This window comes from Cottoperca gobio, chromosome 1, assembly GCF_900634415.1.
Source record: "Cottoperca gobio chromosome 1, fCotGob3.1, whole genome shotgun sequence".
In the NCBI taxonomy this organism is placed as follows: Eukaryota; Metazoa; Chordata; class Actinopteri; order Perciformes; family Bovichtidae; genus Cottoperca; species Cottoperca gobio.
Window position 1 is genome coordinate 15300710 of NC_041355.1, and position 17763 is coordinate 15318472.

At 40.7% G+C, this 17763-nt stretch overlaps 1 protein-coding gene across 1 annotated transcript in view; it reads left to right on the forward strand.

Moving 5' to 3' along the window:
- sgcz (sarcoglycan zeta) overlaps nt 1-17763 on the forward strand; it is a 325525-nt gene that overhangs the window by 273287 nt on the left and 34475 nt on the right. Inside the window, exons 5-6 of the mRNA XM_029440797.1 lie at nt 4128-4250; nt 7481-7553. Of these exons, the coding sequence (XP_029296657.1) occupies nt 4128-4250; nt 7481-7553 (196 nt within the window). The remainder of the gene's footprint in view (nt 1-4127; nt 4251-7480; nt 7554-17763) is intronic.

The following is a 17763-nucleotide window of genomic DNA, read 5'->3' on the forward strand; positions in this document are numbered from 1 at the left end:
AAATGATGACGCGGTGAAACGGCAAGTCGGATAATCAATCAATGTTGTTTGATGTTTTGGCCAACCATTTCTTTATAAATGTCAGATGTAAATGTAAAGATAGGGACTTAAAAATCACAGAAAATGCAAAGGCAAAGGGTCATTTTTATAATATTTCACTTTCTTTTAAAACCTCTCAAAGAAGAACACACTTTGGAGTACCGTGGTGTCCATACTGTGATGAAGTGTGATAGTGTTGAGACATGAGTGTCTCATGAAATCAAAGCAGATTGTACAAATGTCAGTTGTTGCATTAACTTCTCATAAAATGACCAAATAAAGACAATACGTTTCAGACACTGTCATACATCAGTGCCAATATTACCTCAACTTCAACAAATGTTTTGGTTTCTACAAGTTCTTGTATAACCCTATTGTTGAGCAGGGGTCTGTATGGCGCTGTAGTTTTGTGTGAACCCTGCCAACCAGAAAGTCACATGTGACAACAGGCTGCTATGAATAGGACAAAGTGAGTACAGCATGCATTCATTATCCCAAATTTAAAGCAGTGCTTGTGTTTCATGTTAATAAACCGAACGCAGTGGTCTAGCAACATGGTTTAAACATTGTAATGCCTGTGATCTCTGCAGGGCACCCTAATGGCTCGGCAGACTGACGCTCATGTCACACGCTTCAGATGTTAAGAAGTTCAGATATGACTCAGGACTTGAACTGTACTATAATGCTTCTTGTTTCACTGTGTCTTTCTTTAGCACCTCTCTTCATCAGTGAAATATTGTAAAAGCTTTATCATAACTGAAGGATCCCGCTGAGGGAGGCACTTGTGACAACCGAGGCGATCCTGTCAGGAAATGATTATTTAAATCAGAGCATCAATTAACATGTCTGCCTAACGAGGAGTCCTGTTGTTATTGGTGACAGCAGAATTACTTTGGTGTTATCAGTGGGAGAGACATTTGCATGAGCTAATTAATTGACCGAAATCACTTAATTTACAACCAATTGACATTAGCTACCTGCAGATCACTAACCGAGATGAAACCAATAAGATCAGATAGTTATTATTGGACAAACCACTCTTAATGTTGAAAACTAAATGTGTACTATGACAGGGGACATTTAACACAATAGAGTTGTCATTTCAAAGTGTCTACATTTCATTAGATGTGCTGCAGAGAGCCTTGATCGTCAATGCTTTTTACGCTTTATTCTTTTCAGTTTTGTCAGTGTTAACAGACATTCAGAAGAAACAAGTCAGAAGTGATCGCAGCTATAAAAAGCCTTTCTTCCATTTAACAGTTCAGAGAATTACTGACTGACACATCAATTAGATCGAAACTCAAAAGAGGTTTTATACAGAATTTTAAAATACATAAAGCGAACACATCTACCGTTTCATTTTCGAGTGTAGTGCGGGTAGATCGCGCACTGTTAAAAGATATATACATATATATTCCTCCAACGGAACCCTGCGGCCCCAGAAATTAAAGTGTTTTTCTCTTGCCTTGCACATTCACCACTGTTTCGCTCCCGCACACACCTAAAGTCACAGACAGAGTGGAGGAAAGGAGAAGAGTGGACCCCCCCCCCCCCCCCCCCCCGTCACAGAATTTGTTTTTAATACAGGTAGATCACTTTGACCTGGTCATTTCAAAAGTAGCTCATAAGCCCAAAAACTGTGGGCACCCCTGTGCTATAGGAGACCTCTGTTACTCTCAGACTAATGAGAAGTGTTTCCTCACTATCATTGAAGCTGCCCATCTCCTGCTATTTCACATTTCTTTTAAACACCCCTGCTAAGAAGACTTGGAGAAAGAAAAATATGTGAATAAAACACAAACATTTTGAAATATGCCGACATGCACCCGTGTTGTAAATCTGCACTACAAACGGTATTACAGGACAAGAGCTGAACAGCCAAAGAGAACTAGTGAGATGTCTGAGACATCAACTAACACAGCACATCTCCAATTTAAACCAGTTTCTCTTTATCTTTCCCTCTCAAAATAAGCCCTGCTTTTTTCTTTCTTTCACTCCCCTTTCACCATATTTCCCCCATCTATAACTGTCAACCCCCCCCCACCCCCCACACACACACACACACCTACCAGCTCCTAAGTCTTTGCATACATTTGTAACACACACACACACACACCTTACTTTAGGGTGCGCCTTTCATAACACAAATCTCAATTGCTTTTTCACACAGTTGTTGGAGGAGCGAGAGGCTTAAGAACAGAGAAATGGACAGGATAAAGACAGTGAGTGAGAGATGAGAAAAAGATCTTAATCCCAGATTGATGGCAGCTAATAAAGTTTGATTATTACTGACAAGGCACTCTGGGTTACTAATTGACACTTGTAATAGCCTGGGAGACCAGACAGTGAAGATAGGGGGAGAAAGAGAGTTTTCTTTTGGCTCAGCAGGCAGCATGTCACAGTCCAAATCACAAAATGTATAAACAAAAGGAAAAGTGCCTCCATGACCACTGTCGGTAATTTGGCAATTTAGTTAGCAGATTTTTCAACTTTTCAAATCTCACTGCCAACGTTTTTTTGAGAAGGCACCAGCAACCGACCAGGATGTGTTGTCTGTTGCGGCAATTGGCAGCAAATAATATTAATAATAATAATAGGTGGCTTGCTATTAGATAGCCATAGACAAGAGCCACATACTTCCCAGAAGAATGGAAATAGTAGCAAATATATGTATATGCAAATTCTGGTGATTTCATGTCGCTTTCCATAGAAAAGCCAAACTAAAAGAGGCACAGACCCATGTTCAGGTGTTTATTTTATGTGGTTCTTACTGCAGTGAGGACAACATGAAATGTCATTGTGTGGCACTAACACAGTGTTTCAGGTTATCAAAGCACCGCCTTTCCATGTGGACTGAACTATCAAATAAATCAGTTCAACTCGAGGTGGAGGAAAATGTTATCTTAATGTGCCGGTCGCAGTAAGCTTCTCACCCAGCGCATGCAAATATTCTGAGGAGAACTGATTTCTCTGCAACTTTTTTGCACCCTTTTCTTTTGTTTTACCTTAAATACAGAGTCAGTTTGCTTGTTGCCTCTTTTCACTCTCTGTGTACTTTATTTCCAGTGGCTATGTCTTGTGCTTCTTAGAACACATTGTTCACTATGTGTAAATAGAATGCAAATGTGTTTATTGCTGTGAAAAGGTAATTTATTTTTGACAGAAACTTGGCAAGCGAAGCATAACTTGCTTAATGTTCTTTCTGAATGAGTACCTCCACATGAGGTAGAAACTGTGCAATCTGTCCAAAATATTGTCTTCAACATATTATATAGGCTTTATATTTTCTTTGTCACACATGTCTCTTCAAATGATCTTTTTTGTCCTCAAGGCAAAATCTTAAAGGGAAATGTAAATTAAGGTGAAAATGATCGAGTTTCACAGGGACTGTCTGGCTGTTGCTTGTTTGTAACATTTCACCTCTGAGGTCCAAGCTTACAATTCATCCCTACTATGACGGTGTTTGTATCGCACCCCCTACCAACACAGTGTTTTGCTTTCATAAATTAAAAGCAATATCTGACCATGCAGATTCTGGTTTTGTATGCTCAGGTTTTTAGATGATCCATCTGACATGTATGCTGCCACCCCAGTACAATGGAAGTAAATAGAATTCAGTGCATGGTGCTTAAATCATTGAATAACTCCCTCTCAAGAAACAGCCCCTCCTTCACTTTGAATAAGCCACAGAGCACATCGTCAACAGTTTCTTTTTGACTGATTCTTCAGCAGAAAGTAGTTCCATCTAGAATTGTTGGAACACAGTCTGTTCTGTGGATTATCCAAACTAAGTGGGACAATGCTCCTCATTTCTATTTATGATTACATATCACAACAACATGGATATGATAGTGGTCCCAATGTTGCACTGGTGTCACTGCAAGACACCACTTAGAGATGAAGAGTTCAAATCTCTCTGTGGTCCTTCAAGATAAACCTTACATGCACTAATGGTTCTGTAAGGAGCTTTGGATAAAAACATCTACAAGATGGCTCATTGTATGTGCCTTGAATGTTCCTCTGCTATACATCTAAACCCAGTGCCCTCTCTCTCTCCCCCCCCCCCCCCCTCTCTCCCACTTCCTCAGGTTCAGAAATGGTAGAGGCTCAGTGTCAGAGGTTTGAGGTAAGGAGTACAGATGGAGAGACAGTTCTGTTCTCTGCAGATGAAGAGGAGATCACCATCGGCACCGAGAAGCTTAGAGTCACAGGTAGGGCTGCGCACACTTAGTGCAACACATACTGTACACAACATGAATTGCTATTAGATCAAATGATTCCCTGTTGAGTTTCTGACCACTAGTGATGCTGTGGAGCCTTTTTTTTGATGAGTGCGCCCCTCTTTTGTTAATCTCGTGCACACCCACGAGAACGCTCATGCTCGAGCAGGTGCGTGTGGGTGATACACAGTCCTGCCAGTGGTTTCACACTATCCCACTGGTCCACTGGTGGTGGTAACATGCCAAGACATGGAGCAATGTGCAAGCAAAGGAAGGGAAGACGAATGTAAACAATTATTGATTTGAAATACTTGCACGTTTAAATGTTTTATGAGGAGGGAAGCACATTCAACACATTTGTTGACGCGTAAAGATACACTCAATGCATTTTGCTGAGAGCATCTTTAATATTAGGTATCTTAAATGTAGGCACTGTTCATATCCCCAAAATGTTTTGCAGTTCAGATGAATTGGTTAGAGCTTCCGTAAAGCAGAGACAGATTTATTGTCTGACACATAGAAAGCTCTACTAAACTGAAATAAATGTTTCATCCATATATCTGACATAATAATCATAATAACGACATCATCATGATATGTTACTGTCTGAATTGTAATTAGAAGGGCAGAATCAATCATATCGGTGTAAAACAGTGCATCATTGTAAAGCTATAATTTAATATTAAAGCATTCCACATACATATAAAGTATACTGTAGATCACAGTAGAGGTCACATGACGAGCTCCTACGCTCATGAAGGGGCGAACAGTGGGCTCAGACTAATTTGTGTAACAAGGTTACTTGAGGACGCACACAGTTTACAGTACATACGCACGCTGTAAGCTGTTAAACAGAGTGCTCTTGATGAGTGCAGCCAAACAAGACTTGGGTCAGCAGCAGCGGCAGAGCAATTTTTGCTGAATCGAGAAGAAAAAAACAAAAGAAAAAGGTTAGAACAAGAGAGAGATGGAAAAGAAGTGAAAAAGAGATGGATGGATGGCAGCTCTGAGCAAGGCCAGGTGCAAAAACACGAGACAAAGCTATTTAAGTAAAATTAAAAGAAAAACTAAAAAGTGAGAAAGGAAGATCGCCCTTTCTTTAGTGCACCACACTTATCTGTGTGTCTCTCATTTAGCCATTCTTTCTCATTAAATGAGAGTGAGGAAATTAATGGGAGGTGTGTGTATTTGTGTGCACATGTTTAAATATGTCAGTAATTACAATATTTTATTTCCAAGGAACAAACTAAATATACATTTACACAAACTACAGCATTCGTGGATAAATACATAGACGCACATACAGGCCTGGGTAATTGGGAAGGTGTGTCCATCTGAGGCTCTCATGTTGCCATATGTTTACTGTTTGATGGAGGTAAGAGATGAGAACAGTAACAGTGGAAAAAATACAAATATAAACACATCCATTCAGCTCATGCACTGATTTTGAGTGGAGCCATGCTATGCCACTGTCTTTTTTATGTAGGATTTATTATAGATTACATAGATAGATTGGTACTTTTCTTGAATTTAAGATGAACAATGTTTGCACACATTGCTGCCCTCTGCAGTTGCTAATGTGGAAGGTTGCATGTAAGCCTGTTGTTTCTGAGAATCAGCCAATGCAAGCCAGTGCCATGCACGGCAGCTAGTGAGGTGTGATACTTGTTGGCTTACGTTAATTTCCACTGGTGAGAATATAAACCCAGTGCGAATTGTGTTGGTTCTGCTTTGAAAACACTTCATAGGTATTGTATACCAGGACAGGCGCCACCCAACAGGCTATGACAAGCTCATAAACATTTCATGTACTCAGCAGAGTGCTCAGGAGAGTATCTCAGACACGAAGCTGGAACAAACGTGGCTTGCGGTTGACAAAGTGAGAAACATTGTACAGAGCTGTAATCAAACATACTGTAGCAACACACAAACATTTAACTGCCATTTCTACCCTCTCTTAGAGAACTGGGAGCATTTTCTCTTTTCTTGTCTCCTTCTGTTGACAGTTGCACAGACATTTGTTCAGTGGGCCTTGGAATAAACCTGCATTCACACGCACACAACCTCTAAAACACACACATTTCAAATGCACAACTTGACACAGATTTCACCGCAGTCACATAGTCGGTTCTTAATTTGGTCATAAACAGCCAAGTCTCTTATTGTTCCCTGAATGTATCTGATCATTTCAGCATTGGCCCTTACAGAAAGAAGTTCCCGAATCTCAGCGTCTTTCTAGTTAGACATTTTTGTTGGCTTCATGTAAATACCCTTATTCTTATTCTACTTATCCCTTGGATGTTAGTCTTCTTCCGGTTTTACACCAGCCGCGATAGAAACTTCATCAATGTGTCCACTCTCTCGCCGTCAATTCTTTGGACAATGAGCGGCTCTATTTACACTTGGGCTCAGTCAACCTTTACACAGACTTAGTACTAGGGAGCTGGCAGGGTAACGTCTGTTTGATGTCTGGTCTAAATGATTTGTACATTTGAATTCTCACATACAGCTACATCAGAGGAAGAAATGTGTGAAAGGGGCTCCAGCGCTAAAGAGCTGCTGGTCGCAGCTAAAAAAGCAACATTGCCCTCCAAGTGTCGTTCCTTTGGAAATACAACTGCACCTTTATGGAAATGCGGTCCTCTTCCTCACCACAGGTCCTCTTTGAATTTCCTTGAATTCAACTTGGCATGTACTGCTTCAGTTTCAAACAACGGTTCGAGTAGCCTTTTGTTATCAGTGGGCCTCCCAATGGGCAAAGTTGCCTTGTGCAGTATTACATTTGCAGCAGTGCTGAGTTTCCAACATGCTTTCTACGGTCTCAGCAGGAGCCATGACCAGCACTTCCCCTGAAACATCTGTTTAGGGCTGCAGGCTAAAGCAGGGGTGCTTCCTGCACACGGGGGGTTAAGCACTGCATCATATCAAAGCCAACTTTTTCTACAAACAATTATGTTCTTACTGCATGCAATACTGACTTCTAGTGAGAAACAGGATATAAACCCTGTCTCCAATGTTGAAGTCAAACAGCATCCAGGTCTAAATACTCACAACATTGGTACTACATGTTACCAGTAAATGTATATATTGCTACTGGAAAAACGGCAGCATTGTGTCATGTATTATAAGTGTCTGCCTGAGCTCCAACAGTAGAGGTATGATGCAATAGTGTTCATGTGTTGTCCTTTCCTTCCTTTCACCCACTCTTACGCTCTCAACAGGGAATGAAGGCGTGGTCTTCAGCCATTCTGTCGAGACATCACATGTGAGGGCAGAACCGTTCCAGGATCTAAAGTAAGTACTCTACATTATTTTGTGAGTATGCTTGGGTATACTGTGTGTCTGTGTGTGTGTGTGTGTGTGTGTGTGTGTGTGTGTGTGTGTGTGTGTGTGTGTGTGTGTGTGTGTGTGTGTGTGTGTGTGCGTGTGTGTGTGTGCGCAGACTGCCACATGAATAGTTATGAAGTGTGTGTTCTCGTGGAGAATTACTGAGATACTTACACTACAAATAACAATTTTTTGGGGAAAACATGTCATTAAATGTAAGCTGCTGAGTTAGCTAACTAGCCAGTCCTGTGGCACAGTGGGCTTGTGACTTATAATCAGCTGCAGTAAGAGGTGTGCTGGTGATTGGCAGTCTGACAGGCCTGACAGAGGGAACACAAGTCCTCTGGGCTACAGTGTACATGGGTCAGGCTGTTACTAAGTGGAGCCTGCCACTGATACATGCACTTGAACACATGTAGTGCACGGTGTTTGCTTCGTTTCTCCTTCGCACTAGTGGAGTTTACTTGGTACTTGAATTTCATGAAGACACAGTTTGCATCAGATGAAGTTGATTCAAACTAATGTGAGCTAATGAGGGCAAGTTCTTGTCAACATGATAACTGACGGAATGTTTTGGTTTATCTTTTATTCATACAAATAGGGAAGAAAATAATACGGTATGAAACAGAGACTCGTGACGACAGGCGGCTCCCCAATAACGCTCGGCTCAGCTCAGCCTGAAAGAAAGTTGCTTGCAATAGCAATAGCTCCGACTGCTGATTCCCCTGTAACTGCATTAGGATGTACCACATCAGCTTGGGTTTCTTTCAGGCTCATGTGAGGTTCCTTCATTACTAATGTCTCAGCTTCATTCGGGCATTGTCAGACAGGATTTAGCTGAAGTGGCTTTTGGCCAGGGACGAAAGCACAAACAGAGAGGGAGGAAGGGAAAGAAAGGGAGGCAGAGAAGGGAAATTGTAGAAGTGATGGTGGACACCAAGATGCATGGAATTCTCTGTAGAAGGGTAAAAGGGGAAAGATATATAATTGACTGGATAGAGAAAGCAGGACTGGGGAAGGGGTGATGAAGAGGACAATCAAAAGATAGAAAAAAAATGAATACAGAGGGCAGAGGAGGGTGACAGAGGGAAAGAGTTCAGGAGGAGGGGACGGAAGTTAGGACACAGAAAAATAGATTCAATGGAACTGCCGTAGCAGGAGCACGTAATAGGATAGAGCAAAAATATGAAGGCATTCAGGGTGTGCAAAATAGCCACAGCTCCTTTCTTCCATGGAAAAAATTGAGAAGGTTAAGGTATTGAACCAAAGTACAGAACCATTTGTAGCTACTGAAAAAGATGTGTGTATACTGTCGCATTTCATTTATTTATTCAATCATGTATTTAATCAGCTGGCATCAAGCATTGGCAGCTGCACTATCAATGGCTTATCTCTCTCTAAAACATTTACAGGCACCTAATAGAGTCCCTGTTGAATCTTATATTCTTTTCCACTTCTGAGTAAATTGCTGCTGGATTTTAGCGCACACAAGTTGTTGTTTGACTTAGTTAGCATTGCTTGAACCAAGGCTGTAAGCTGTTAAACAGAGTGCTACCGCCATTCTTTTAGTTTGCTTGTATTCACACAACCATTTCATCTCATTCCCCATGTTTTGTAGTCTATAAAAGGCAAGACAAAGGGTTGCTCAGTGATCCTAGACACATGATTGCCAAATCTTTGGTTGAATCCAGCATTGGACATTTTCAGATGTCTTTATTCTCTCTCTTTCCCTACTATTCTGTTTTCATCGCTCACTATATTTACCACGCAATAACTTAAAAAGAAAGAGTGGGAATATGCATCCATGGTTATATAAATTCAGTTAGTTAAATTGAAACATTTGACAAAGAGGTATGAGATGGAGAGAGAGAGAGAGAGAGAGAGAGAGAGAGAGAGAGAGAGAGAGAGAGAGATATAATGGTTGAAAGCTAATCAAAATGGGTAAAGGAAATAGGACCCCATACATGCCCAAGGGATCAAAGGAGAGGAGAGGTAGGAGGGATTTTGAGCAGTGGGATCATAAGGAGTTAGATTAGTTGAAGGAAACCGAGAAGTAATAGAGGAAGGTATGGAGTTACATGGTGATAAGAAGATACAAGGAGGAGGAGCGAGAACATTGGGTCAATGGACGGGTCAGTGCAGATAAGCAAGGCGATGAACACTGCTGTGAAGGTGAGGAAAGAAAAATGAAGCACCTTTGTGACTGTTGTTATAAACCTATGGGCTGTTTTATTTTTCATCAGGTTAAAAGGGCCAGTGTCTAGTATTTAGGAGGATCTATTTGCAGAAATGGGATCTAGCCTTCGTAACTATGTTTTATTAGCGTATAATCGACTGAAACTAAGAATTGTTGTGTTTTCACTACCTTAGAATAAGCCCTTCATATCTACATAGGATGCAGTTTGTATTCCACAAAGCCCGCCATGTTGTACCACCATGTTTCTACCCTAGCTCAGACAAACAGACAAACCAAACTGGCTCTATATTGGGCTTTTCACATTTTTACGCGGGCACAGGGAGATTGCGTGCGCATTTCTATTTAGTTCTCCCCTCTCCTTTTTTCCGCTCTGTAGGTGTGTGCGCACGTGTAGGTGTGTGCGCCAGCTGCGAAGCCCCGCCCTTTGCAAAACAGAGCCGAAGGAGAGAATGTGAAAGCGCAAAGTAGACAGTACAAACTGAAACGTGCACATAAATTAGATCAATAGCATAAGCGTTTAGTTTATTTAATAAAAGAGCACCTGTCAATGTGAAAAGTGAGTTGTGAATAAAAAAAATATTATTTCTTTTGAAATTCGAGAAAAAAGAAAAAAAAACACCTTGAATTTCAGGCAGGGCGCTGGGCTCCGTTGACAGGGCGCTGCGCCCTGCCAACAGTGCCAATGGTAGGGGAAACACTGTATATTGATATAGAAAACAAATATAACACACATTTAATCATGCATGCACACAACATAGACACATAGACATGCAAACATCTATAAACACATGCATTTACACACATACTGAAACAAATATAAACCACCTGTTGAAAACACAACATACAAATACTGATACACATACTACGCATTAGGTACAAGCCACCAATTAAAGTGCACAGGCACACACTAAAATCATTTACGGATTAAACCCCATAAACACAAATGTATGGCAAGCATGAAGTAAAACCACGTATCACCCCACACACAGCTTTGTCAGTGCAAACATATGAATACATCAAGAACAGCGACGGTGACATGCTCAAAGTGAAACCTTCAGACACACACACACACACATACACACACACACACACACACACACACACACTGACACCGACACTGGCCTCACCACTGCATCACCTACTGCAGGGTTAATGAAAACCATAGAAAAATAACACTGATAAAAAGGCGATTACATGCTTCAAATACTCCCCCTCTTAGTCGTCAGTCATTAGCTGTTAAATGGTAGGGAAAGAAACAACGGACTGAAGCGTAGTCATTATCATGAGGATTTGTTCTGTTTTTAATTGAGGTGTATTTGATATGAATATATATGTCACACTACTAGTCGAGATTGTATCAACATGAAAAAGAAAGTACAGGTTCTCTTCTCTTTTCCTGGTTCACAGGCACTTTTTTCACTCAAGACTTTAATCCCTTTCTGGTTGGAACGTTCTATCTTTCTATTAGTCTCATGGTATCTTTGTCCTCATCTCTCTGCTCGCAAACTCTCTCTTGTTGACTAACTCTCTCATTCGCACTCACACTTCAGTCTGTGCCGTTCTCATTCTGTCTAGATCTTCCCACATGTGCATTCCTCCTTTCTGCCTCCATCGCCCCTTCTTATTCTGTCTCGTTATGAAAAGTAGAGCGTTATGCAGTGAAGGTAAATGGGACATGTAATGAGCGGATTGAAGTCCATTTAAAGCTAATGATCTATCTTACAGTTTAACGTTGAGTGAGGGAGAGAGAAATATAGGGAAACAGAAAGATAGATGGTACACACTTTATATGATAAATTACAGGTCAAGAAATGACTATCAGGAAAGATAAAAGAAAGGTCAATCTGCATCTTGCATACTGTGCTGTACGTTAGTCATTGTTAGGTCATTTGGCTTCATTGTATGCTGGGGACAGAATTAAGTAATAGATGAAAGATTGGATTATGCACTTTACATCAAGTTTTATTTGGGCAAACACAAAAAAGGGCAAGTTGAATGTGGGGATTAAACACACGACAAGTTAAACAATGTTCAATAGTTCAATGCCACAATCTCATAAAAAATAAGAGCACTTGCACTACCACAAACGGCAACAAAAACAAACATTGAAGCATTTGTTTTTGCATTCCCTCTGTGAGACTGAGTCAAAGTAGAAGAAACTATAGGCTGGCTTGAAGTCGTGTAATGTGCCAATCACAGTGAGCAGAGAGGCCTGCAGTGTTGTTTAAAAGGCTTCAGTCAGTGGATAGCAGATGTGACTGAAGCTAAAGAGACATGAATGCACAAACTGGGTTATGGTACTAGCACAGAAACAAAATTGCTCAGCAGACTGCTTTTCCAGAGAAGACTCCAGGAATGCTCTGCCGTTCGTTTTCAAAGCATCCAGTGTGATCGCCACTGTAAGCCGTGTTCACACTGTTCGGCTTTTTTCAAACTGCTTTTCGACTTTAAAGTGTACGAGGAGCGGCCGGGAGGCAGACAAAAAGACATCGCTTTGTAAAAAGTGCTGTGCCTGGCATCTTTTTTAGCATCGCAGTTCAACATTTTAGAGAAGCATTCATGACAGTGACTGACTAAAAAAACATGAAAGAAGAAACTGGGATTGACAAAACGCAGGCAGCCAACAACAACAACAACAAACAGACTAAAAATGGAGGAAGTAGCTGTAGAAAAGTTGGTAGTAGATGTTTCCCGAACTGGAGCACATTGTTGTAGCTGGTAGAGTTTACTGATAGAAGCAGCGACTCCAGCGAGTCACTGTGATAGCAAAGCTGCTTTTCATTATCAGTACAACATGTGGCTGAGGCAGCACTTTAACTACAAAAACCACAACCGTGTGAATGCAGCCTTAAGGTACACAAGGAAAGTCCCCATGTGCAAAGGTAACAATATTTACTAGACAGATAAAAAGCTAAATTGGAAAAATTGTCTCAGAAGATAACATTTTCAGTTAGGCCGAGGTGATATGACCATGAACTAGAAAATAAACAGGCATCATATGTACGTTATTTTAACTATACATTAATTAAATGAATAATTACCAGAATATTTACTATTGTGTCATTTTACTATTGTGATATAAGATTTTATATACTGTGACAGATGAGTGTGGATTCAACGTAGTCACACCTGCTTCAGGCCTCCTATTCCACTTTCCTATTTCTTCTATTTCATACACAGAACTTTATTATGTATATTGTTGCTCTGCAACTTAACTTAAAAATGTTGCTTTAATCAGTGTATTGGTTCAGAAATAAATGATAGCTTCTTACATCACTATACAACCTTGATATAACATCAGTGACGTCTGTAAACCAAGGACCGAACAATGCAAACGCCATCTGGTAGCAGGAGACAAAATAAAAACCAAGAGGATTAGTGTTGAAGGTTTTTCAGACATAAATCCACTGCTGGTAGCCTAGTAGATCTACTCATTTGAGGCTGGGTTGAAAAACTTCAGCTGTGCCGACACATTTATTTATTTTAAATGAATGAAGGGCATGTGTTTTTCAATGCAGTGCTATAGCGGTTCTGAACACAACCTTAATCAAACCGTCGCTCAGCCCTGAATGAAATCAATCAATATCAAAACCATTCTTTTCTCAACTGTCAAGCCATAAACATGTTGCCTGTTATCTTTCAGGTACTGCCTTTGACATTTCATTGTCAAGTGTTTTCATGATTGTGTCTGGTGTTTCGGCGCTGCATTTCCCAGTGATCACTTAATGAAGGTTTTGGTTCTGGAGATGCCTTGAGAAGACCGCAGAAGAAGTCTTCCCGGCAAAATATACACTGAACAAATAAATAAACGCAACACGTTTGTTTTTGCTTCCATTTTTCATGAGTTGAAATGAAAGATGGAAGACCTTTTCTATGCACACAAAAGGCATCTTTCTGTAAAATTGTGTTCACAAATGAGTTGAAGTCAGTGTTTTAATGAGCTATTTTCCTTTTGCCAACATGATCCATTCACCTGACAGGTGTGGCATATATTGATGCTGATTAAACAGCATCATTATCACACAGGTGAGTGTATAGTGCAGGAGTCACCTTAACAACAAAAACACACGGTGAAGCATAATCCAGTGGGCGACTTTAGTCTGACTGCGCCATAAGGGATGCACCACTTCAAGACACAACTGCAAGGAAGAGCACTACTTTGACAGGAAAAATCAATTAACAATTAGCTGACCCAAAAAGTTTGAGGAGCAACTTCACCGCGCTGACGCTAGCGGACATTAGGTTACCTCAGGTCTCTACACTTCATCTGATGCTTGGCTCCACAGCAGAGAGAAACAAGCTGCTGCGCAGTCAATATTGCCCAGTTACTTCCTACTCGTTCATCCTCTTATCCCTCCCTTGGTGCCTTCTTCTCCTCTATTCAAGTCCTGGGGTCATGAGAAATCTCCCATGGGAGAGTTAGCCCTAACACAGGCAAGGGCATCTGATTAGGATTTGTGCTCTGTGCCCCTTCCCCCTATCCCTCGCTCTATTTCCATGTATCTATCTATCCTTCCATCCGAGAAAGCTAAAGAGGACTGCAGAGGAACTTGGAGCCCGATCAGACTAGGGGGCATGGGAAAGGATTTTATTTAGAAAAGTAGAATACTGTAGGGTAATGGTGTAAAAACGGAGCTCAGGACAATAAGTTCCTCAGATACAGAGATATAAAATGTGTGGTTCTACAAGAAGAGCACGCACACCATTTTTCACACAAAAAGTAATTTTTTAAAACAATGTGCAGAGTGTAAATATCGCTACATGATTAGCACCACACATTGCTATTAGGTGTGAGGTGGGGAAATATACTTGATGTTTCATTCGGAGCATCAGTCTTTTTTCATTTCCTGTGGTTAATTGTATGTCCGACTAGAGTTTCATAAAATAATGACTTCATCATTGTAAAACATCAGAGTGGCTGTTCTGAGGCTGAAGATGTGAGAGGATGTTTTTATACAAAGTTGCTTCTCTTTCATTTCTATGTGGACCAGGGTGAGACACATGCTCTTCCCATATTGACCCGCCTCCTTCGCTTCGCTCAAGAGTTCAATCTGATTGAACTTTGACACACGAAATCGTGACGCTTCCCAATGAGCAGTTGATTTGAGATCTCATGGCCTGGTATTCTTGTCTTATAACTGCACTGTGAAACACTCCAAGTATCAAAGAAGACAAGATGCTGCGGTTGGCAGCGAGTGTAACGACAGTGACAGAGGTTAATGACAAGAACTTACCAATTTGTGGACTGCTGCTGTTAACCTGCTTGCCACGCCATCTTCTGCAGTTTATGTTCCACTCCTGCTTTTGCCAATACCGCCCGAGTCAACTTCACCAGGGGAGTTTTATTCTGACTGCAGCTTAAGGAGAGAATTGATGTATATGTCAAGGTAAGGTTAAACACAATGTGTGTCTACATGATTTGCTGACTTGTTTTGGGAGCCATCAAGTCTTCACAAAGTTGTCTACATCGCCTCCCCGACATTCTCACATGTGTCATAGATTTCCACAAGGAAAGGCATAAAAATAGCAAACATCTTTTAGTTTAAAGTATACAGTAAGTGGAATTTAGGAGGTTATTTGTGGTTTAGGGATTCTCAGTTGAAGCACTTAGGACCACTAAATCAACCCCAATAACTGGCTGGGGAGAACGACTTTCTCCATCTATCCTTTCCCAAGTGGAAAACACCCAACACAGAGCAATTTATAAGACTGGGAATGTGTTTAACCCTCCCACCCCTCAACAGCTGCTCCCTCAGGGCGTTTCTCTTAATGAGAATGTGTTTTTCTCTTACTTTTGTGTTTTTCTTTTATGTTGTACTCGTGTAGCTTTTTGTTTTGCATTGGCACATCAAACCCTCACATAGTCAAATATGATTTTGTTCTTGTTCTCTGTCATTGTGTCGACCCCCCCAACCGTATGTTTGTATGTATGTCCAAATTAAACCGGATCCAATGGTGAGGTCAAACCCGAAAGAAGCTTTCAGTCAATTCTGTCTCCGCCCCTTTGTTCTGTCCTCTTGTCTAATCCAGTGGTTTTTAATCCTGGTCCTCAGGAGGGCTGCTGGCTCGTCTGAGTGAGCAGGTAATGGCTGTTAATTGAATTCACCTTGTGTCCCAGGTGTAAAACAGCAGTTGATTGAATAGTCAGCAGGGCTCTGAGTCCTGAACACCATGAGAGCGATCCACTGCTTTAAACAAAATGAAGGGTATCCTGCTCTGCTCTCATTTCTGCCATTGATCTCTCCACCACCAAGTAAAAGACTGACCTCTATGCATGATCAATGCATTTAGACAGAACTGTGGTCTTGACATTGTTCTTCTTTCTTAACTTCAATATAAGAAAAGCACAGCAGTAGTTTTCTGATTCTTAGTTGGGACCAAAAGTAGTTTTCGATGTTTCTCTGTAGAGGGTGCCTAAATGACAAGAGTTTTAATATGACTTAATGGACCTGGGTCTTAAGGGTACTTTCAATTTAACCCAATTACTAAATGTAAAATTGTGTGAGTCCTTGAAGTAAGGATTGGGGAAATGATTCACCCTGTGGCCTCCATTTTCCTCTCCACCCTCACCCCCGCATCCAACAGTTCACTCAACTCTGAAAGTTGATGTTAGGGTCAAATATCTTTAATCACTTCATTTTCTTGTTTTTATGGAAAATGTTTTTATAGCATTTCTGCTTGAATTGACTTAAAACGAGTGGATACAGACAAGAAGGCTAAAACATTTGTGAGTCTAAGCACATGGCCCGCTCATTATCTTGAATATTTAAATGGCCCAAAGTCAGAGGTTTAACTAATAACCCACAATGCCTTGAACCTCCACATTAGATAATAATACTTCACATTTAAGTTTTAATTGAGGTTTCAATCCTCAAATGCCAGGTAGTGACAACAATGTGATCTGAATTAGGCCCATTTCCCACGCAGTTTTTGAAGGAGTCTCAGAGCAGAGTTGATTTAACCAGGTTTTTTCTGTGAAGCAGCCAGATGGAGGGGCATGGTGTGGGATGGCAAAGTACACCACCTAATTAGCTCCACAAAAACTCAGAGAGTAAGCCCGCCCCTAGCTGTTTTTTGATTAAAAAGTTGGGGTTTGTGTCAAAGTAATTGGAAATCATTAAAATTTAGAAAGAGACACATTCTCTTTGAACTGTGCCTTTGGGAAAAGCTTCACTTCACACTAGAGCACCCATTAAAGAATAGCAATTCACTTGCATTATGTTTTCTGAACAATGCCTGTTTTATTCATGGTTGAGGTCAACTTGATACAAGATTCGATTGCAAGTTTGGCAGAAGAAAAAGGTCTTTGTTTTTACATCTTTTGTATTTCTTCATTCCTTTCATGCTTTCAACATTGATCAACTCAAGCAGTGCTGTCTTAGAAATTCAGAAAGCACTATGCATCTCCTACGATTGTGTTGCTGATTGTACAGTAGATCGAATTCCTCGCACAACAGCTGCATTTCTTAAAACTTTCTAATCAATATATTAGCAACTTTTCCATCAAGCATTGCACTTGTCACAAATCAGGTAAATCAAAACCCCATTTGAAAAAAAAGCACATTGACTTTGCTGTTGAGCGATTTGATTTTGATTTTGGATGCTTCTAACGCCTCCCTTTTTCCTTGGTACAACAAGGACAATCCTGCTCTGTTCTGTCTCTTATTGATTAGACACACAGGGAAATCATTGAGAACAAAGAGAGAGAGGGAAGGCGAGTCGAATAACAAGCGAGCTTGGTTATGGGAACGATCTATAACGTCTCTGAATGTCTGTGTGTGTTTTTGTGTGTTTGTGTATTTGTGAGATTGCCATGTTCTCCAATTAAAGTAATACTTTTTCCCAGATGTCGACATTTGGAAATAAGTGTTATAAAATTGTATTGAGACAAGCGGATGTGATAATGATGTGGGTAGTGGGGACGTCCATAATTTCCTGTCTTAATAGATGGTTGGTTACTGCTGAGCATCTTAACTTGAT